The sequence below is a fragment of the Plectropomus leopardus genome, chromosome 17, assembly GCF_008729295.1.
Source record: "Plectropomus leopardus isolate mb chromosome 17, YSFRI_Pleo_2.0, whole genome shotgun sequence".
NCBI lineage: Eukaryota > Metazoa > Chordata > Actinopteri > Perciformes > Serranidae > Plectropomus > Plectropomus leopardus.
Genome location: NC_056479.1, coordinates 9235561 through 9259114, shown reverse-complemented (window position 1 = coordinate 9259114; position 23554 = coordinate 9235561). Strand labels below are relative to the sequence as shown.

Here is a 23554-nt window from a genome sequence, read left to right as displayed (position 1 = left end):
CCCTGTGCAAAACTTGAATTACTGATGTCTCAGGAGGCAAATGAACCCAGCGCAGGGACCAAGGGTCAGGAGGAGAGGTTGAGCCTGTGTTCCCCTCCAACAGAGATTTGGCCTCTCCTCATAGCCTTTTCGCCTCTTTGACACACAAATACACAGAGTAAAAGAGGAAGAAAGACGGGAGCTGAAGGAGGGCAAAGAAGGAGTAAAAGTAGGGAGGCTGAGTAGAAAAGGGAGACGAGGGACACGAGGGAGAGGGGAAGGTAGAGTGAAAGGAGGAAAAAAGTGAGAAACTGTGATGCTCAAAGTGGGAGGCAGCCAGAGATGAAAGGAAAAGGGAAAAGAGGAGGAGGAGATTGGGTTTGAATGAGAGATAAGATGGAGGGGGAAAAAAAGAGGAAGTGGATGAGAGAAGAGAGAAGAGGGAGAGAGAGCTGGGCTCTGGGGCGACGGGGCTCTCTCAGATGCAGGACGGGACCATCTGGACGAAAGCGAAGCCAGGTCTCTGACGGTAAACACTGGGCTTCACTTTCACATGGAAAAAGACCAGGGAAAGAGATTCAAATACCCGTTCTGCACTTTCCTACCACCATCCACTCAAAACTCCAACTCCGCCAACCGTCCTGCCCACGTGTTGGTGGAAAACGCTACCAGACCTCACTATTGGCAATCACATCGTTTACTGCACACAACATCCCACAAGCAGATTGCCTTTTTTTCTTATAACACACACACATTTTTGAATTGATTTTAAAATACTGCTGCCTGTGTATATACCAGGTCTCTGACTTGCATTAAGAATACGAACTCAGTGACCTCTCAGGTCATCTGGGGCTGTTCTGCTGAACGTTTCCCTGGGTTAAAAATTGTAAAGCTGAAATTATTATGCAACACACAGTTGGAGGAAAGTTCCACAGCACCTGAGAGTACTTTTAAATCTTAGAAAATAAATACAGAAAATGTTCTCTGCCTGCTTTATTTATCTACTTACTACTCCCATTTAAGCTTTTACAATTGTGCACAGTTTTTATATTAACCACATTGATTTTTCCTTGTGTATAAAATGTGTTATATAAATCAGGTTTTGCCTTGCCGTGCTTGTTCATCAGCAGAGCGGGCTAATTGCCACCGTACAGCAGATATTTACGGGGGAGGAAGTGGCCACGGAGGACTTGAACCAGCAACCCCACCTCCTCCCCCTTCAGGAGAGTGGAAGCATTCAGTGAGAGAGGACTCTTCAAGGTAACTAATTCCTCTCTCCTGCAGCTCATTCTCTCCAGCAAACAGTCTCATCCTCAGAATTATGTCCCAATGAGACACGCCTGCACCAACACACACACAATATATGCATAAAATACTCCTACACACACACACACACACACACACACACACACATACACGACTCTACCCCACTATCCCACATGGCTCTGCAGAAGCAGCACTGCCCCTCCTACCCCTCTGTCAATAAGCCCAGTTTGGAAACACTTTAAACAGACTTGCACATTGCTCCGCTACAAAAAGGGAAAACTTCAAGACATGCTCTGCTCCATACCCGCAGGGTTAATTAGAATTGTTTTAAACAGCCACTGCCATGCTTTTTAAACATTTATGGGTGCATGCATTACAACTAAGGCATTAACATATCCAGAAAGTTTAACCTCTTCTCTGCTCCCCGGCTCCATGATGAGGAGCAGAGGGGAACGAGAGAGAGGGAGGACAGTTGACCTCTGCTGCCCCCTGTGTTACAGCTGAAAAACAACAAGGGAATTTTCAATGAGGAGCAGCTGCCGGCTTCGGATCAGAGGAATCGGAGCCAAGCCACCATGCCGGCTGAATGACAATCAGCTTGTATGTTAGCGATGAGAGAGAGATCTAAACCCAGAGGCTATGTAGTACCAATAAAAACATACATCATTCACTAACAGGGACATACAATGAGCTGTAGTGTTGAATAAAAAGATGAGTGAGAGAGGAATTACAGTTGTGATCACTCTGAGACAAAAGCGCCAATAAAACAATGAATTTATGTATTTCAACAGTATTTTTAGATTCTGTTAAAATGATATATTCTGGGGGAATCAAGTGCACACATTATTCTGCATTAGTATGATCCAACACCATAATTTCAGCTTTAAAACTTAATCATACAAGCCTGGGCTTGTCTGAAATGTTGAATTATGAATAATAATTTTGATCTAGCAATATAATAAGGATTATCATTTTTGAGTGTGCAGCCTGTACTCTGATTTCCTTTGAGATTTTCAGCAAAAAAAGGGTGAGAACTCTGTGTAACAAATAACCTGAGTTTAGAGGAAGAGTCAACCCTCACCTCACAGAACAGTGTTAATTTGTCATCGGGCAGCAGACCGTTGGCCTCATCCAGCAGGAAGTCCCTCCTTATGAACTTTTTGAAACCCCAGTCCTTCCCCTGGACAAAACGGTACGCTCTCTGGCTCTCTGGGAAAAGAAAAAAAAACACGGACAAACAAGGCGAAACAAGATTATTTTGGAGACTTTCACAACGTGATTAAGCCCTGCGTGTGTGAATGTGTGTGCGAAAGAGAAAGTTTGTTATGAGTCATGGCCATAAGCAGTGGAGAAACAATGGCGAAAGAGGCTGGGTGCAGGAAGTATTGCCTGCAGGGAGCTTTTAACACTTCAGAAGAAAACAGAATCTCTCTCTCTCCCTCTTTCACTCTCTGTATCCTCTCGTCACCACATAAAGACTAGTGGTAAACATGAGACAGAACTGCTGCGCCTCTTTGGCCAAGAAGTGAGAAATTGCAGGGATCAAAGCAGTCCAATTATCATGTGTTTATGGAGTGCCAATTATCTCTGACAGTGGCAGGAAGGATTCTGTTACACTCAGTTGCACTACAAAGACACAGGAAAAGGTGCTGGAGTTCTTGTGTGTACAATAGTCACACTGTGGGGGCAGTCACAGCTATCTACAGTCACCTAACAGTCACAAATGCTCACATACAAGGTCAAAAGATAATGACTGTGGACTATGACTGCTGCAGAGATCACAGCAAATTAAAGCTAATTGCCGATAGAAAGGAAGCACGGCACTCACACATAAATTCTGCAAGTAACTGGAGCTCTGTTGGAGGGATGTAACACCATTCTTTGGAGAAATTACATCACTCGACATTTTGTTAATGAGTCGAAAATGCTTCCTCGGGCACTGCTCTGGGATTTCTGAATGTGTTCAGCCGAGACAAGCTTCAGACCCTTTCTGTGGATGGAGACGTTTTTGTCCATTCCTATCAGAGTAGACACGCCTCACCACACCGTGACGGTAATAACTTAAGGCTGTATACGTCTGTTACAATGTCGACGGCCCTATAAAGGCTTAAATGGCATCAGAACCACATCACCATTCAAGTCGTTTCATTTCTTTGGCAGATGTTATCAAGATGCCTTTGGCAAACTTGATGCATCTGGACGATTGGACTGTCCAGGAAACACAATCCAGGAGCACTAAAAACAGATTAATTAAAAATCACCAGAAGTGGTTGTCCGATACTCATTTGGTTGTAATGACTAAGTGTTATAGCAGCATGCCCCCTGTCTACATACAGCAGATCAACTCCATATGTGCAAACAAGCATTTGTGCATGAATCAAATTAGAAAGCACATGCAAAACGAACAGGGAGCTCCCGGAGAAGGACATAACTATCGAGAGGGTAGGTGCACAATAGGCTAGGATTTGCAAGAAACATCAGATTTCAACATGTACATTAGGATTATTTTAAATGTAAATGTTATCATATCCATGGTGGCATGAAATGTACAACTATTTGAGACTTTTGAAAGAGAAAAAAACTGTATAGGACCCGTGTCTGCTTGAGCAGCCTTTTTTCTCCAAAAGATACTATTCAAATGTTTTCACCCCAATAAACTGATTTAAAACCTTTATACACCAGAGTCAGTGTTTTTCTTTTTCTCGTGCTATTAATTCACAATAGGGGTATAAATCAGAAGTCTGATTGCAACATGATATATATATATATATAATGATTCCTTCTTTCTTCAAACACCTCAAAATTACAAAGTCTGCCAAGATACAATTTCCATCAACATGAGACAATATCAGTAAATATTGTCAGTGTCCTTGTCTTGACTGCTTACCATTGTATTCCTGGCATTAGGTCACTAGCGCTGTTTGAATGTGTAGGAGGGTGGTGACCTTGGATTTAAGTGGCGACACAGACATGCCATGGGAAATTTAAAATAAAGGAGTATCTAAGAATGATGACCAATGCTTTCACTCTGCCTCTGTTGGATTGGTGATCACTGAATCAATATACTGATCCAGATAGATGCATTGTTACACCCCTAATTAACACATGAAATATTTTTTCAAACTGTTGTTGTTTTTCATGAGTACTTTGACCCGGATATCAAGCAGCAAAAACACAACATAATTTTTTTTTCGGAAAAAGGTAGATTTTTCTGAGCTTTCACACTGTGGAAAAAGGCATCAGTAAATCTCTGTGTGGAACAAATGCACATCACCATATCACGTCAGTGGAGGACCTGTCAAAAAATTTGCATCACTGCCAGTTTGAATAGTTTTGATACAGACAAGTATTTCACATTTTTATGTCATTAATTTATCACAAACATTTGTCACACACTGCTGTGTCAAGACCTTTATTTGGGTCTTTTTGGGCCTCAGGTTTATCATTTATGACATTTAAGACTATTGCGGGGCATACAGACTTTCTATAGCCACACAGATTCAACTTATGTCTTAATGTCAGATGATGAAAAATGAAAAAAAAAACAACCTTTGAGTCCTCTTTAAACCCTGTTAAAGGGCATGAAGTTGTAAAAAGTTGTCTGAAATGGGCTTAATACTGCATAGTCCTTTCATACCAAGAGGTCATCACCTCTCACCTTCAAAACTCTTCGGTCTGTACAGACTACATGCATTTAGCCCCAGCAGTTCAAACAGATTTCTCTTCAGGCTGCTCTTGCCTAGAGATCCCAACAGGAGATCCGCTGACAGATCACAGTGGGAAGCACTAAGATGAAGTGTCAATGTTGCTGTAAGATCCTGTGTCAAATCCCCTGTTTGGATCTGAGGGAGCATGCAGCTTTGAGGGGATTGGTAGAGGAGTGCAGTACATATGCAGTTATTCCCACCACTGCTCATGCAGGCGGTCCTTCACTGTAATCCCCAGCCCCCAGGGACTGTGTACGCAAAGAATCTGACAGAAATAACCATGCAAACACACACACATACACACACACACACATGCATAAGCATGCCTGCAAGCACAAAAATTACAAATCCTTGCATTCTGCTTTTTCACAGCACTTGACTTTATTCATTGTACTTCCACTGAGTGTAACAGAGGACGGGTGTCTGTTTTCTAAAAAAGACTGAGGTTTATAGACCAGAGATCTTTCAACCAAAGCCGAGCAGGTTTAAAAGAAAATCAAACTTCTGTGGCCTTGGTACACTGTACTGTTTGTGGCTGTGTAGACTCAAAGTAATAGTATCTGGATCTCTCTCAAAGGTCTGAAGAAAAATCTTTCTCTTCTGACTTTCACCCGCTCTTTCATGTCCTTTAAACGTGTTTGATAAGACCTCGCATGTGAGACCCAGATAAAATCCCAAGGCACAGACTCTCCTTGTGAAGTTTTGTTATTTAGGTATGAAAACAAGACTAGCAGTGATGAGTGAGGACTTCCCCAGTGGCGGTATCTAAAGCTAAACTTGGGTGTGAGGAGAGGGGTTGGCAGGAGAGTGAGACAGGAAGGGGGGAAGCAAGCAAGCCAAGAGGAAGAGGAAGAGGTGAGGAGAGGTGAGAGGGAACGCTGAAAGAAGCTCCAGCAGACTAGTGGAGAGGAAGAGAAAGGTGTGACTTCTTCAGCGCTTACCCGTGACAGTGAGGTGCATGTGTGTATGTGTGAATGTGCACATGCATACAGGAACAGATGATGAGTGTGTGTGCAAGTGTGTGCTTAGCTCAGCTTATGCCACACTGCCATTTCTAGAGGGGCATCAGAAACTTGCACTGGCAGAGAATCAACTGCAGGTCAGATCGCTGGCACTCGCTCTTTCAGTGCGCTGGCCAAGGTGGCGAGAGAACAAGCACTATGCCAAAATACCAAAAAGAGCTGGACAGTGGTGGAGGGGGTCGGCGAAACTGAAATATCTAACAGAGTGTATGAAACAGACTAGTATGACAGAAAAATTAACAAGCATAGATAGGTGATTGTGTTTCTGTCACAGCACACTTTATAATTAATATAGAACTTGTGTGAAAAGTCACAGTTACAATATATATAGGTACCACTCAATAAAGAACAGAGATGATTTTCAAGTTTTTACCATGTTGTCAAGATGCACTTTGATGTTTCCCGGGCACTGAAGAGTGAAGTTTCTCACCCTGCCAAAAAAACGACTGAAGGTGATGGGGAAGGTGAGAAAAACGAGGTCTGAGCTATAGACAGAGAGTAGACAAGGAGAGCGGAAGCAACGCCATGGTGTTTAAGTGAGCGGGGCATCCATATTCAGGCAGAGGGCTCAGGGGCACGGTTGGCACACAGAACGAGAAGGTCGCCAGAAGACGAGCTGGCATGTAGAAAAATAACAGCCGACACAGCAGCCAGAGTCAACATCTCTCTTCCTGTCTGTCACTCTTCTGGCCTTCTCTTTTCACACATTCAATTTCAGCAAAATCCTTCCACTAACCACGACTCGCAACCACATTTTACAATCTTTCAAAACATATTGACGCAAAAGCGCAATTAGCAAAGCCATTACCTGACCGGTCTATACAAGGGTGTATTTATCTCACTAGTAAGAGTATAAAAACCTAATATAAACTTTATTCCCTCTACACATTGATTCATATTGCATAAAGCAGACAGATACACATATAAACATGACACACAGTCTTCCCGGTAAGAAAATCTAATCTCTATTGAAGACTGAGCTCCATAAACTCGTGTCAGCACAAACATGTCTATTGACATCCTTTCCTACCAATGTCAATACCATCTGATTATGTAAAGACTGACCAATAGCTTCAACTCTATTAGCCGTGCTCCACTCACCCACACAGAATGCCTGATCACCTCCATCAGTCACCGAGGGCAACAGACGCTGACAAGCTCACACACAGAGCCTCAATTAACTGAAACCAGAAGGAAAGAAAAAACACACTGAATCTCCAGCTACAAAATACAGAAGCAGCCCACAGCAAAAACCTGCTGTAACTAGACTCTCCGGCCAACTCATACACACATAAGCTCACTTAGCCTTTGGCTACAAAACAACAAAACCATTGTCTGTAGGGGAGACTTAACAAGGAGACTATTTGAATACAAAACAGCTTGCGGCAGAGGATGAGAACTTTCCATCTCTCCTCTCCGAGCTGTCAGAGCAGAAGTCTGCAGGGGGGCAGATGTTTTCTCTGGCAAAAGGAGGAGGAGGAGGAGGGGGGGTGTCAAGAGACAAGTTACAACCCACCCAACAGCCTCAGAGGAGAGAACCAGCACATTAAGCCAGGGAGAGAAATGATGTGGCCAAACCGAGAGTACGGTGTGGTGAGGGGGGGTGCGGTGGGCTACTGCCGCTGCCTGAATCTATCTCCATTAGCAAGTAGGGACCATCAGAGGATCCAGACACAGACACACACTCTCTAGTGGGGGGCTCAAGGGCTGACTGATACCGATGTGGTGTTTCATCAGATAACGTCAAGCTTTCCAGTCAAAATCTGCAATCGTAGTGCAGCCTTCAAATCTTGCACTGTTTTTATTCTAAACCTCCTCCTTTAAGTACCGCAGGGATACTTCAATTCTCAATATGCACATGCCAGTCAACACAAATCAAAATTTATGTTTGCTCAGAGAGTCTGGGTAAAATTAAACAATGAGTGTATGGCCGATGCTTTTGCATTAGGCTGGGTTGTAAGCGAGAGATTGCCTCATGCAAAAGCTACAAAAGATAGAAATTTAAACCGACACGTCAAACGCAGACTTCAGCTCCTCAGTTGTTCGGCTCAGCACTGAGAATTTCCATCAGCAGGATTCTGACACTTGCCTTCGATAGCAATGTTACTCTGCAATATTTCAATATACTCACTACAGTTTCAAAACTTCTCCTGTCTTTGCTGATTATCCGCTCATTCTTCTACCTGACTATTCCTGTTTAAAGTACTCATAAAGACCGAATATGCATTGTATTAGAAATTGCCCCCACAGGGACTAAGTGTACGCGCAGACCTGCCACATAAACAGTCCACAGCCACCCAGCTTTGTTAATTAAGGCACTTTGTTTTTATTTGGCCTTTTTTGCTAGAGGCCTGGATTAAATTGGATTCTAAATGATCCAGAACCAATAGAGCAATCTTTACTGCCATATTCTTAGACGGAGTGCTCACTAAACTGTCACAAATATGCTGGCAGTTGGGTAATTTTCTCCTGTGACAGGGCGAGCGAAGTGGAGGGCCCCGCTCTCCCCAGGGGGATTGTGGGAAGATTGGAGGAGGGCATATGGCAAGAATGGGATGGGGTTTGCACCATAGAGCACACCATTTATAGGCAAAAGCCCCTTGAGACACAAAAAGAGAGGAGGAGAGGAAAATGAGATCCTCTTCACTTCACTCGGTATTCCCCTCATTCAGGCTTTTCTGGGGTCATTTAAGAGAGCAGTGCTTATGAAATGGCCAGGCAGTGAAGTCACACACCTCAAAGGCCTGTTTATTACTCATGCCAAAGGCAAATCCTCTCCACAATACCATATAGCCACCAGCATACAGTATAATAGCCAGGAGAGAAAGCTGTAAGGACAATAACCACACTGAGGTTCAGTTTTCGTGAGCCTGTCGCTGCAAGTTAAGAGGTGCTATTCCAACATTACAGGGCAGAAGTGGAATAAAAAAGGGATAAAAGAAAGAGAAAGTGACATTGTGAATGTGAGAGGAGAGAGAGGTCTTAGTGAGCAAATGAGGAAGCAAAAGTTAGACACACGGAGGTGGGGGGTGTCAAGTTCACATGGGGAAATGTTTCTCAGCAGGAAAAATGATTTCCCTTTCTACACAACCTGCACCGCGGGGGGTTGTACACAGTTTCACCGCATACGCCTCCAATTCAAACACTTCCGCCTCCCACCTCTTCTCTACTCTGCCTCTCTCCCACCCACCCGCCCGCCCCATCTTCCCTCCTCCACGCTTCCTGTACAGTACGCTGCAGGGCACTAGCAGAGAGGGAGGCAGCCAGAAAGCCTGATAACCAGGAAGCGGTCACATCTGGCCCTCACTAATTCAATTCCACACAAGTTTGCTTTTTCCTCCCCATAACATAACCTAATTAAAAAAAAAGCAGGAATTGGAGGCACATTCATTTACAATTCATCAACGGGGAGAGAGGCGGACGAAGACTTCTAAAAAGGTTGGGTCTCTTTTAATTAAAATCAAAATTGCCCCACGCTACTTTGAATTATATATTTACTCAAAATGAATCCAACCAGCAGTGATTACACAAGCCCATATGGCTATCAATACCTCACATTATTAGACACGCTTGGGAGTATTAGACACACTCCCCACCTCCTGCATTTACAAATTTCAGTGCCCCTAAGACACAGGTGTGACAGGAGTTTTTAATTTTGAACCTCTCCAACTTTGAGATACCCACAGTTCTCTGCTGAAACATAGACTTAAACACAGGTTGGGCCTGAGATTTTTTTAGCCAACTCATTTCCAAGTTAAGAAAATTAAAGGAGTAATGGACTGTTAAAGAAAAAGAGGTTGTTTTTTAGGGTGCAGAGGTCTCATTTATAACTGATGAATAAACACAAACCAGGCCTAAAAGAGGCATACACTACTTGCCACAAAAAAGGAGTAATCTATAAAAACAAACTTGATGGGCCAGGTCACTCGTGGAAAAGAGATTTTAAATTTCAATGAGTCTTTTACCTGGTTAAATAAAGAATATATAATATATAACAGAGAATGTGTGCATCTGTAGGGAAAATCTGATCAATGTGTATGAACATTTTGGAGACAGAGGAAATTGGCAATGTAGATGGTAACGTGGTAAACTGAAGCCAAATTATAGAAATTAAATAGAGTAATCATAACATGTATAATGATGCCTTTCACACATTAAATTTCACCTCATATCACGTCACTTATAAATCAACTTAATCATAAAATTCAATATAGCAATGCTATTTGTGTAATAGCTATCCCATAAGCACCTTTCAATTGTAAAAATCTCAAATCAGATTCCACTCAATATTTCATCAGCTCTGTCTCACCATCTCATTCATTCCCCAGAGAGGAGAGAGAGAAATCGCCTTCAGTAAATCCTCACCACCTGCACATCTCTGATTGTGCAAGTTACCAAAGTCTGGAAATCAATTCACTGACAGCTCTTTGCACAATCATTACACTCTATTTATTTATTATGATCACTATGCAGGCCAAGTTCACCATGACAAAACTTAAAGAGGAACTATGTCCATTTTCGAAATTCATGCATGTTTTTCCTGTGGTCTAAAACAGTTCATAAATATTATTTAACATGAACATCTCTCTCCCAAATCACAAAACTAGAGTAATAAACTATAATTTGTGATGTCATAGGGTACTATGTGTGGAGCAGCTCTGTGGACAATGAATGGGGAAAGATATTATAGATAACAGTATGAGCAGCCTGGGGAATGTTCTGAGTATATGAGTACATTTCTGTCTCAGGACAGAGAACACTACAATAAATTAAAGCTCATTTGCATATAAAAAATGAAAACAAACATTCAGTGAGTCCACAAAATCAGGCTCCCATTCGTTTTCTATGAAGCAGCTCCAGACTTTATACTTGATGACATCACAAGTTTGAGACTTGAGAGAGAGTAGCTCATGTTCACAAATAATAGTTGAACTTTCCTCAGCCATGGAAATAACATTTTGGAATTCTTACTTCAGGTGGTGTTCCTTTTGTGGTTACCTATCCAACATCAATTTTCAAATGATGTCCCAGGGTGAGCGATACCATTGATTGTCCCAAGCATTTTGGTACAGTGTGATACTATCAGTCTGATGCTGTTTATATATAAAAAACTGTGAAGACACTTGGTTGTTGCCATGATTCATCATAAAGAAAACCACAGAGAAGGAGCACATTTAAGTCCTGCCCCCACCGGGGAGGTAAACAATCCATCGCTCTCAACTGACTATGTATTGAGTGAAGGTGGCTCTGTGTCTTTTTTTTGTCTGAGCAAATGAAAGAATAACACCTAAAAGCTGCTGTATGATTAGATGCACTACCAACTATGTTAAGAACCCAGAACTAACTTTTTATAAGATGCTGTACCGAAAAAACAAACTTTTAAGAGGACAAATGTGGATACAGAAGTGGGGGATCAGCAGAGAGAATGGGGGGAAACTGTGGAATCCTGACACTTACTGTGCTGTGATCAGCAAGTATTTTGCTAATTTGAAACTGTAGAGGTTAAAGCTAACTATTACTACTGCTAACTAGATCCTACGCATTTTATAAATGAGACCCCTGGTCAGTTTTAGCTGATTTTGGTCACACTTACCCATTGCTTTGGTCTCTTCTCCCTTGGCATTGAGGATAGAGAACTTAAACTTGGCGCGCACCTCACTTTTGGGGCAGCTGACTAAGAGCAAGTAAAGTGACAGATAGTCTTTACTCTCCTCATCCAGACCTTTAGGGTTCACACGCAAACACCTGGAGGCAGGAAAACAAAGAAACATACTGATCAGACACATAAAGCTGACGTGATGCTTTGATGCCTGGAAGCATTTTGTATGCAATGTTTGTAATGTCAGTATTATATCAGTAGTGGCACTCTGGCTATTAGAGTGTGTTTCAGATTTATCCTGTGAAGACTGCTGCAGATTTTGCATCCTTGGCTTCACAGTCAGATCTATTGATTTCATCCACAACCCTTCAGTCGAGCCAAAGTGATGGTTTGATGGTATTGATTCTGCAATGCATGCTACTGTTTAAACCATGAAATCATGTAAGATGTATCATTATATCTGTTTAAGTGAACTGGAATATACAGCCCTGAATATGACTTTTTTTTACAAAGCTGGAATCAAAAATGTTTCTCCATCTTTTGAATCTATAATGAAAATCCTTCAGTTTTAAGTAGTTTTATAGACAGCTGAGATGTAACAAAGCAGACCAAAGAGCAATGAGTCTGAGTCTGTTTCATGCACAGCAACATGAGCATGAATGCCAATACTTCAATGTCAAACAGCAATAAAACTGGTAAAAGGCCTAAACTGCCAAAAGCAGAACATTCCACAGTTTGAGCATGAAAAGGAAAGAAAGGAAACAGTTCTGCTTCAGCAATGCAACAAGAAGTATCTCAGTGTTGGTGCTGCATCAATACTAGTATCATGGCTGCAAATGTAACACAGCGTGGATTATTTGACCTCCTTATTTCTGACTAGTGAGGCAGCTTTCTAGGTAACCTTCCTCAAAATTAGAGATAAACCTACTAAACCTCTTTCAAAACAGAAAAATATCATCGGTGCATGAACAATATGTTTTATCCTGGGTATTCAAAACATTTGCTGTGAACAGTACATTAATGCTGCTTGGGAGTCAGAGTCCTTTTATGTTTACATAGAGCAGTTTAACAAAAGAATCCTAGTGCTTTTGAAACGTATGGGTTTTCTGTTGCACAGACTGTTATATAGTTTCAGAAGATGAAACACATTACCATGTGAACTATTATTCAACATGAGACAGCTGGGAGCTGTGATTCTGCTAAACCACTTGAGACAAATACATTTTTAAAAAAGTAACAATCTTTATGTGCTGGAGCTCTCTAGACTCAACATTGACAAGAGAAATCAATATCTATACATTTATTCTGTAGAATATGATTCATTTAGTTGGCAGTTACCCAGTAACTCTAATTAAATGAACCCTGTTAAAATAAAGTATTCAAGGCAAAAGAAAAACGGCAAGACTTTGCATTTAAGATATTTTGTACTGACTATATACTGCCAAATTTCTATTCCATAGGGGTTTTCCCCCTATATTGTAGATAAAATATACTATATTTTTGACAAGTTCTTGAATTCATCAGTACACATCTTTTCATTATTGTTATTTCTTTTTATTTCTTAATTACTGTAATAACTAAAGGTGGAGGGCTGACCCACAGTGCACTCTGGAGCTAATTTTTTTTAACAAACATCTATGACAGCAATGGAGAAACAAGCAAAAAAATGCTCCTGACAGTGCAGGATGACACAGAGGGCTGGAACAGACCAGTCACAATTGTTCACTCAGATAAGATGAAAAAGCAGGTAAACGGTCTTGGCTGAGCACTTACAGGAGGAAGTGGACTAATGGCATAATGTCCAAAAACAACTTAGGTTGATGTGGTATTTGAAGAAGAGCCCGGTCTTTCTCTGAAATTGCGCATCTCCATTTATTTCTAATTTAAGCAGGTAAAATAACAAACCCAGACCCACTGTTATGTGTTGTTTTACCTGAGGCTACAGCCACAGTCATTACTTTTAGCCCCCTCCAAATGGCCATGTTTTTGTGTGAAATACAGAATTTGTTTCCCTGTTCTCTGGGAGCTCTTCTGTGATTACAAATCAGTGTCATTTCTGATTTCTTCGGATCTCTACTGTATAACTAATAAAACAGAAAAGCTAACTATGTGGATATGATGTATTATCATAAGCAGGAGTTCTCATTAATGCCATCAACCCATCAGTCCCCTGGAGTGTCATTGAAAATGGCGAAGAAACATAGCCCACAAGTTCTTCATCCCAGCCACTTGTGTTGTTCTAGATCGCAAACCAAGCTCACCATAATGTTTTCAAAAACACTGATTTATCAATATAAAGTGATTCTGAATACTTGAATACTCGTTTTTCACAGTAATACACCAGTACTAACTGTTCTTTCTCTCTCTCCTTCATGACTGTTCACTACAAACTTTATGATACTACCAAAGAAAAGAAAATTTGTCGTTGTCATGTTATAGCCTTGTTATATTCATCTTTTATTGAAATCTTGAGATCTTTTTCAAGGTATTGTATCAAAGATGGAAATTCCAGTTTTGTGACAACACTAGGCCATCAATACCTTTCAGAGCGAAGCAGTGCAGATTGACTGAAATCTTATTTCTCCTACTAAATCTGCATTTTAAAAAACAACTGAAGCATTCTTTCCACTGCAATAGGACAAGCTTTCCCTGGATGTTGAGCAGTGTGCAGGCTGCTCTCATTCACTATTCATATTTATACCTATGTGTATAACCAACATAACCGTGAGCTAGGAGGCTGTGATCATGTAACCTATGCGCTGCAGGCTGTCCTAGTCATATGACAGGAGCGAAGGAGGAAGCTAGATCAGATAGTATCAAGACTGACAAAGTCTACATGGGCAGGTGGGCGGGGGGGATAAATGGGTCAAAGAAACACAGGTCTTTGACCAAGGGGACCACAATTTGTGTCTTGTGTGAAACCAAAAGCCAGCATAGAAGTCAGGTCGCCTTGTCACATCATGACGATGTGTTAAATTAACTACTAAATGATGAAGGTGATGAAGCCCAACCATGATTCTTTACTGAAACCTAAAAGCCCTGACACACCAAGCCGACGGTCAGACATCGAGCAGTGTTGGAGCAGCTGTGGCACTAGTTGCTGTGGTGTGACCTGCACAAATGGCCCTTGTCAGGCCATGGTGGAGACCGTTGGTGAATTAAATTATTTCGATTGGCAGTTCAGCTCAGCGCATTAGAAGAATAACAGAAGTGAAAAAGTAAACAAAAGGATAAAGTCGCATGAGATCAAAACAAACTTGTTAGATACGGTAAGGTTGTTTTTCTTTAGCCATTGAGCTCTCTGGCAGAAACCTTTCCAGATGGTTTGTGTTATTGCTCGTTAGCACACAATAAATATAATTTGTTCTTTTTAATATCTGGGTGTGTTGTTCATGTGCTCACTGGCTAACTGGTGTCAAGACGGTCTTCCAGTTTCCCCTTTTAGACAGCGATTACAGACTACAACCATCTACTGCTATGAAGTTATTTCTGCTAATGCAGGTGCAGAATGTAAATGCTGGTTGGCCGTTGGTTGTAGTCTTTGCAGTGTGTCCAAGTGCAACTTTTTGGATGAGACACAGGCGATGTGAGGTGATGCAACACGCCACTCTGTCACTGCTCGATCAGTTTGGTGTGTCTGGCCTTAACCTACCTGGTTCAGGCACTAATTCATAACACATCATACCAATCCTTAAATGAAGATACAGTGTGACATCCCGTATTTAGAGCAGATCCTCAAGTATGCTTTTTTTTTTTAAATGGGACCCACTCAAATACTGCCTTGCCACTGCAGATTTGGACATCAAACAGATGTTTTGATGTCCTGTGTGACCTCTGTTCAAGAGACAAGCAAGGCTTCCCCCTAAATTTTCTGACTCCCCCTCTTCTACAGACTTAAACAGCTGTACATTTACGTCTTTATTCTCACGTTAGTGTGCTTGATTTTATGTGAACCACATATTCATACATTAACTCAGGCATTGATGGTGGGTTTATCTCTCACTCTCAGCCTATTTCAACGTGAGGAAGCGAAGATACAGCCAGACGAAATTCAAGCATGACAAAGCGCTACAAAAATTATTATTCAAGGCACATGTATAAGTAAATACAAGTGGTAATACAGGTTAGATGAAGGCACACTAGCTGCCACTGAAGCAGGAAACTGGATGCTTCAAACTCTTGAAAACAATGTTGTAGCTCTCAAAGATGCAACAAGTGGATAATGCTTGAGAGAGTTGTTGGAGAAATAACCCCCAACAACTCTCTTAAAGTGAGATTGTTGCATTTTCAGTATTTTATCAGTGTACACCTACCATTTGAGTTTGTCGTTGGCTCCGGAGGAAAAAGTGGAGCTTTTGATGACCTCTCCCATCTCCTCACGACAGAAGCTGAAGTTGTTGATGGTCCACATGTAGGAGAACTTCACCACTTTGATCTGCAAAGAAAAGACATGGGAAGAGCTGAAACCAGATCTCTTTTTTTTATATATTTACCTATTCTATATGGGTAAGTGGTGTCTGGTCAGCACGGACTTCAAACCGCACATCAAAACTGCCTTTCATCTTAATAAACACCGACAACAAACGGAAGGAAAGAAGAAAGGATATTGTAAAAGCGGCAACAGGGAAAAAAAACAAAAAACAATTTTGCAGGAGGAGATGAAAAAACAGACATCATCAATGACATACTTTATCTACCTTGGCTCTTAATAGGAAAGTGATTTCTGAACTAGTAAAGCCTGCACTGAGACAAACATGATTTTACAGTATAGGTGACCTTTGAAACAAAGTATAAAATGAAAACACAAATTAGGCTTGTAATACCGAATCAGTCAGAAAAACAAAGACATGATTCTTGCTATTGAACTGATCACTGGCTTGCACATAAAATATTAAGTTTTACGAATAACTGATGTATATTTTAAGTAAAATCCTTCCATTTTGACTGATAGGTTTAATTTCAGATGGGCACCAAAAAGCTTAATTTTTTCAAAAAAAGAAAAGACGGAAGTTAGCTCCATTTAAAGGTTTGGTATGTAGGATTTAGGGGGATATATTGGCAGAAATGGAATATAATACTATAACTATGTTTTGTTGAGCGTGAAATCACTTGAAAATAAGAATCATCATGTTTTCGTAACCTTAAAATAAGCCGTTTATATCTACATCAGAAGCAGATCCTTGCCACGGAGTCCGCCATGTTTAGGCAATAGCCCAGGACAGACAAACCCAATACTGGCTCTAGATAAGGATCATTCATGTTTCACATTAGCCACAGGGATCAGTTTAATTTGGGTTTGTCCGATACTGGTGCTAAAATGATACTTTTATACTTCTATTTAATGATCCTCTATTTAATGAGCAACTCACTTAATTTTAATAAGCAGGTTATAAACAAGACATGGGAACACAGCTTGGGTCATGAGGAGGGGTTTGAGATGCATTTACTCACTGACAAAGAGCCTGAACTGTTAACACACTGCACTGCTATGTTGTACTTCATAATCTCTGCTCCGGTCACTGCAGCCTCACTGTCACTAGTACACAGCTGTCTCATTCTCGCACTTGCTCTCTCTCTTGCTACTCATGCAAGAAGGCACCTAAAAGAAACACCGAAATCTGTGTTATGATTCAGTCCAGTAGGCAAACGGTTTCAGTGCCCAACCCTAGTCAGCCACCATAGTTAGCAGCCCCTCCATGACCAGCAGCATTGGGAAAACACTGATTTGTGTCAGGTGAAACTGTTTTATTTAGTGCTTTAACTGATTTCCATCCCTGGGTCTGTTTGTTTTGTAGAGGAGAAGACCTCTCGAGAAAATCTGACACCCAGTAAAAACTTCCTTAATGTCGGGAAGTTGTTAGAGAAAAAAGGTGAGCACACATTAACAGGTTAACTGGTGCTGGGCAAGCAACTCGTCTTCAACTTGCCAAACAACGTAGGAGAAACTTTTTTTTTTTTTTTTTTAAATGTAAATCAGCCTAATCAGTGTCTCTACTGGTTTTAGATACCTGGTATATTTGCTTTGGGTAAAAAAGAGACCGCTGCTGATACTTTGTCTCCCAGTAAAAACCTCCTGAACAATGACCACTAAAGGAATTCTAACAAGGAGAGTTTCAGCATGTTGCAATCAGCAGACCTCACTGCTGGATGAAAAAAATCCCCCTAAATCTCCTCCTAAAACATTATGCAAAAACTCTGACAGACCACAAAAAAATGGACTATCAGCATTAGTTATGTCAAATATGTTCTCCATGCAGCCATGTGCCCCTATCTGAGGATAACGTGCTTTTACACACTCCCGCCTCACCTGAGTGTAACACCAGCTCTCAGCTACAGGACCGCTGGACATGTCCACTGGGGGAGGGGGGCTTGGGGCTCTGGACATCGCCAGCTTTGATGCAGAGATGACCTGAATGGGGCTGGGGCACCAGCCAGGTGTGGGCAGAGGTGCTATGGTGCGCAGGCGAGGGAAGGGCCAATAATCAGTCAAGCTGGCCACCTCTTAAACAACACCTGCCGTACAGAGAGCTGCAGAGAGATGAATCCCGTACAACAGGACGTCCAGACTCCAAAATAGCTACAGGCGCTCTGTGGGGACACAAAAACACAGTCATTAAAATAGACTTTAAACTAGTCAAGCACATTACTGTGAAAAGCTGTGACCTTGTGTGAGTGCCCATGTGTATGTGTCTGTGTTTGAGCATGTCAAGGCAATTCCTAATTGAATGGTTAGTCTAATTGAGTGGTATTTCCTAGTAAGTAGGACGTAAGGGGTCTGAATTCATTTGCTTTAAAGGAGGCTTCAGTATTCAAAGCACAGCAGCGGCGCGAGCTCTGCTTCACTGGGGGAAGCCTTCCTTTATCTGCGCGTGGTTTCGTCTTTGTTTTGCTTTGAGAGGAGCAGAGCACTGTGCCAGCCATCTGATTCCAGCCAGGCTGCGCCCGTCCACCATGGCTCTAAGTGAAGTGCAAGACTTTCATCTCAAGCTGCCAGTCTGTACTCGCACAAACATACACACAAGGTCATGCAGCACTTTCAAAAGCCAGCGCCGCCTGAGAAAGGTCAAAGTTGTTTTTCATTAGAAGCTATACATCCAGTTTTATTTTCATCGTGAAATGCTGCCACTGAGATTTACACCATAATCGTCACAATTAACTCTCACTTTCTGCTTGTGGCAAAAGGAAACTTCCTCATTATTTTTGTCTATTTTTTTTCTACACTAGCAGTCTCATGGGATAAAAAATCTTGTTGAGAAAAAAAAGAAAAAGGTACATGTGACTTTGGTTTTAAAAGCTTAATTTCTCTGATGCCTAAGTCTCTCATTTCCGCTGGTTTCATGCTCTGCTCCTCTCAACTTCCTCTTCAGACATGTCATACCTAACTCAGCACAAGGTCTCAGGACCTGGATTTTCTCACTCAACCTGCACGTCCCCTCCGATCTCCTGCCAAAGAAACCCTTCCGCTCTGCTGCTTAATTAGTGGCTGATTGAAAGAGAAGTTCAGGACCTGAGAAAACTTGGCAGAAACTGAGTATCAGGGCGAGAACGCAGAGAGACAGAGCGATAAATGAGAGAATGGGTGAAAAGGGAGGCAGACCTCTGTCTTCGTGAGTGGATTGGAGACAGGAGAAGCGACCTTAGCAGCTCCAGACCCAGACGCAACTTAATTAATGTTTGGAGATAAGGCCTGCATCTGATCTTCCTCAATCCAGTGCCCCCCTTTTCTTCTTTTGTGCTATTTGTATCTGATGAAAAACACTGGTGGCATTTTCGCTCAGTAAAACAATAAAATATTAATCATAAAAGTTGGGAGAACAAGGCTGCACTGATTTGCAATTTAAATTACCTGAGACTTCCTGGCAATTAATTATAGTCTATATGAGTGAGTGAGGGTGTATACGCAGATTTTTCGCACACGTCTGTGTGTTTGTGCCATCATTCCGGCTTTGTTCCAAAACATATCTGACGCACAATTTACCAAGTGCTTTTCTTGTATCCTGTCCCTTAAAGAGCAACATGAATGCCAAGTAATCACAGGGAATCAATTTAAGAAAACATGACAACACTGGCAGCACTGCTAACAGCCTCACAGCTTTCTAAATAGACCCAGATGACACTTAACCAGAATAAAGCTAAGGATGTTTTTTTTTTCATCCTTTTCATGACAAACATCAAGAGCGGAGCAGCAGGAGGAAAGCAGCAATAACAACTCTGAGAGATAGAGGAGATGTGTGCTAATCATAGGACTCCCTCAGAAGAAATGTCTTCAGACAGTTCATTTGTCATGGGAATCAGGTGATGACAGCATGAATGGGGAGAATGACTAATAGGTGATAATGCACACAGCATAGAATAAAATAAATATCGCCGCACCACAGAGTATGGCAGGCAGAGATTTACAAAGACTGTGCTCCCCCCAAAGGCAATTAAAAGACAAAGTAAGGCGGTAATGGAGGTGCTGTGCTTCAGATAAGGGAGTGTTTGTTGCTGCTACTTGGACTCCATCAGCACCTCGTAGGCTGGAAAAAGCAGTGGAAATAAGGATGAGGGTAAGGGTGTTCAGAGAGAGCGATGCAGAGAGACAGCAAACTAGTTCAGATTCTGCACAGATACGTCTTAATCTCTTCTCTGGCAAATACGACAAACTGAGAGAAAAAAACAGCGTATTGCACACGTGCATACAAAGGCCCTGCAGTGAATACAACACTGTGAAGCCCATAATGTTCAGTCCTTGCTACACAACACAACAATATCTGATAGCTGTACATGTTCTGGAGTGCATGACAGTAGAGAGTGGGGCTGGATGATGAACTGAAATCAAATCATTGTTGTACAACACAATTTGCTGCTAAGAATCATGTGACATATGGGAATGAGAGTAGTTGAAAAAAACAACAAAATTCCCCGCACAGGCTTTAATGGTCATAGTACTAATGTTTGAAAATGGCTACAGACAGGTTCAAGTGCAATCCAGGTGCCTACTTATTACATTGTTGCAATAATAATGTAATGCATCTGTACAGAGTGTGGTGGACAGGTGTTGGCAATAAGAGCAAAGAACAAATAAGCACCAAAGTTGCAAAGTTGACTTAAATTGGGTTGCAGCGATACCAGTTTCAAGGTACATTGTGGTAAGAAAATTGACGGTTATCATGCCGTGTCCATTTGTTTATCTACAGAAGTGAAAAAGATACAACAGGATGGAGACTCCCATCTTTACAAAAAAAAACATTCTGTTTTCATTCCTTTAAGGGTCATTGTAACTGACAGTAATAACACCTCTGTGATACCATGACACAGCAATATTTTCAGAGACGGTTATCATACAGTGAAAATGTCATAATGTTGCAACCCTCATTGTAAATGTACACTGTAAGTTTCAGTCTGTCCATGAATAAATGGTGCAGCTCATCAAACCAACAAAAGTTCCTGTGTCTTGCTTCACAGCTGCTGGGTATAGTGAAGGACGTTGGCCCTGAAGTGTGCATCAATATCCAGCCATAATGTGGAAGCTGCAGCAGTAACAGTTAACAATATGTTTACAATGAGGTTTTGAGTTATAGAAAGATTTTGAAGGGGTAGAGTCATAATCAGTGTGTGCTTTAGTTTGTCCGATTTGTTACTATACTGTTATTGACAGGAGATTAGTAAGATTCATATTTATTTTCAGTAACAACTAGAGACCAATTTGCGACGGGATCACCCCAGCTCTGATCTGTCTTGAGCAAATATTGAACAGTCATTGCATAGTCGTTACGCTAGTGGGACATGCAAAAGTACTCAAAAACATTTTCAAGGTAGTTCCTGCTACAATAGGTGTTTTCAGTACCACATTTGCAATAATGACATACATAGACAAAGTGAATACAATAAAATACAGATAAGTGGAAGATAGAGACAGAGACTATTTCTTCAGATGGTGTACTCCTTCACAAGTCCAACTGAACATCATGAGCTTCACAAAGATAGCATTCATTGCATGTTTTTTTTTTTAATTCAATTGAATTTGATTGTATAGGTGTCCACAAAAAAATTGATGTCGGCTGCAACTGATTTTTATGTTATTATAATTGAATTGTAAATTATTTTTTATGAATAGTTTACATGCTTAGTCTATAAAATAGAAAAAAAAACATTGGAAACTATGGAGAAAACTATGGAGAGTACAAAATAGATCATATAGATTTTAAAATGATGTGAAACAAGTAAAAAGCAGATTCAGAAGCTGGAACAAGAGAATTTTTGGCATTGTTGTGTGATAAATTACTTTGATAATTAAAATTGTCGCTGATTAAACTGGTGGTAAAAGGCTCAACTAGCTTACCTATTTCAGCAGTTATATGCAAATCTTAAATCATCAACAGACTTTGTGACTTATTCAAATGTATTCATTTGGGTAAAACATTTTTTGTAACACATTATTTTTAATTAAAAACATAAAACTGTAGATATAAACAATTACTTTGACAAGACTTTGATAAAGTTTCATAGAGCTGACAGTCTCACTATCAGCTGTTTAGGCTAAAACGGGATTTGAAAACTGCAAAGAAGTCGCCACAAAATCAGGAAATAAATGTACATCGTGTTTATAAGTAAAGTGGGAGGGCAGGAATACGGGCCACCCCGATCCCACATCCTCGTCCCATGCCTGTTTTCAGAGAAGGGAGTCAGATGAGGAGAGTGAGACCTGGAGCCCATTTGTATTCATTACAGAGAGACAGTCTCCTCTCCCTCTGCCAGTCCAGCCTCCATCTCTCTCCATCTCTCTGTCACACACCTCAACACGCCAGGGAGGAGAGTCTGACAAACCAACAGACAGATAGATTCAACTTCCTCTGTATAAACAAGAGCTAAGCGAGGTGATGCCGCATCTGCCTCCCGCATCAGCCGGAGAGCCAGAGGCTGCCAGCTGCCCAGATACTGGCCGTCTGCACCGCATACAGTAACCACACCACCAGCTCATCACGTCACACCGAGTCAACACATGACACTCGGCTCATAGCGTAATAAAGCTTGTGCTGTGATATTAACTCCATCTGTACATTTTACATTGTAATAGCATATATATTCTGCACATATGTTACCTCCATCTGCAAATCTGCTAATGTGAACAGCTTACAATGCATATTTACACCCGAGGACACATTTCTGTTCATTTGTTTTTCCATCTGTGCTCCGTGACAATTTGAAAAGCTAGTGATGCACACGTCGCCCGCACAGCCACTCCAACCTGCGAGTCTGTCTGTGAACACAATGCATATTTAACTGGTGTATTTTTAACATTTTCGGCTTTTTGTTATGTCTATCTTTAGCACATTATCTTCAGCCAATTTCACAATTATACATTTTCAGAGTATTCTAAAGTAGAAAAAGCAAAAGTGTAACTGCAATGATAAATTATGGCTGAATTATATTTAGCTGCTTTAGTTTAGGGGTTCTGGTATAGTGCATGCCGGCTATATGTCATACTGTAATGGCTTACTTAAATGCTTGAACAAAACAGAGTCATTGTTAATGTTATTATTAGTCAAGAGATATTTCATTAAAAACTGACACCACATCATGGAGCCACACAGTTAGCATCTTTCCTGCTATTGTTCAACACCCACTATCTCTGCAATATAAGAAACTTAATTAATAAGAAGGACAATGCTTTATTTGTTTCATGATTTTATATATTTTTATGGATAAATATTTCTGAACCACTCTGGTAGGTGTGGGTACTCAGAGCCAAGTCATTGTGATATAAAACAACACGTCTTTGGCATCCAGAAGTTTTGTGATTGAGACACAACTTACTGCAATGTCCGCAGTTCATGTCCAGACCGAGACGTGTTGCATGTCATTCCCTCTGTCTCCTAAAATTTTCTACCTGTTTGATCTCTACTGTTATTTTTTTAACATAATGGCAATGCCATAATCACAGGCTCAATATCTTTACTATCCCTAAAAATAAAATGTTGCTGTAAAGAGAAGAGAAA

At 41.1% G+C, this 23554-nt stretch overlaps 1 protein-coding gene across 1 annotated transcript in view; it reads right to left on the bottom strand.

Annotated features, from left to right (window-relative positions):
- LOC121957147 (speckle type BTB/POZ protein) overlaps positions 1-23554 on the bottom strand; it is a 100072-nt gene that overhangs the window by 34413 nt on the left and 42105 nt on the right. The window contains exons 4-7 of the mRNA XM_042505670.1: positions 17881-18161; positions 15887-16008; positions 11568-11719; positions 2327-2454 (exon numbers count right to left, since the gene is read on the bottom strand). Of these exons, the coding sequence (XP_042361604.1) occupies positions 2327-2454; positions 11568-11719; positions 15887-16008; positions 17881-17958 (480 nt within the window). The 5' untranslated portion in view covers positions 17959-18161. The remainder of the gene's footprint in view (positions 1-2326; positions 2455-11567; positions 11720-15886; positions 16009-17880; positions 18162-23554) is intronic.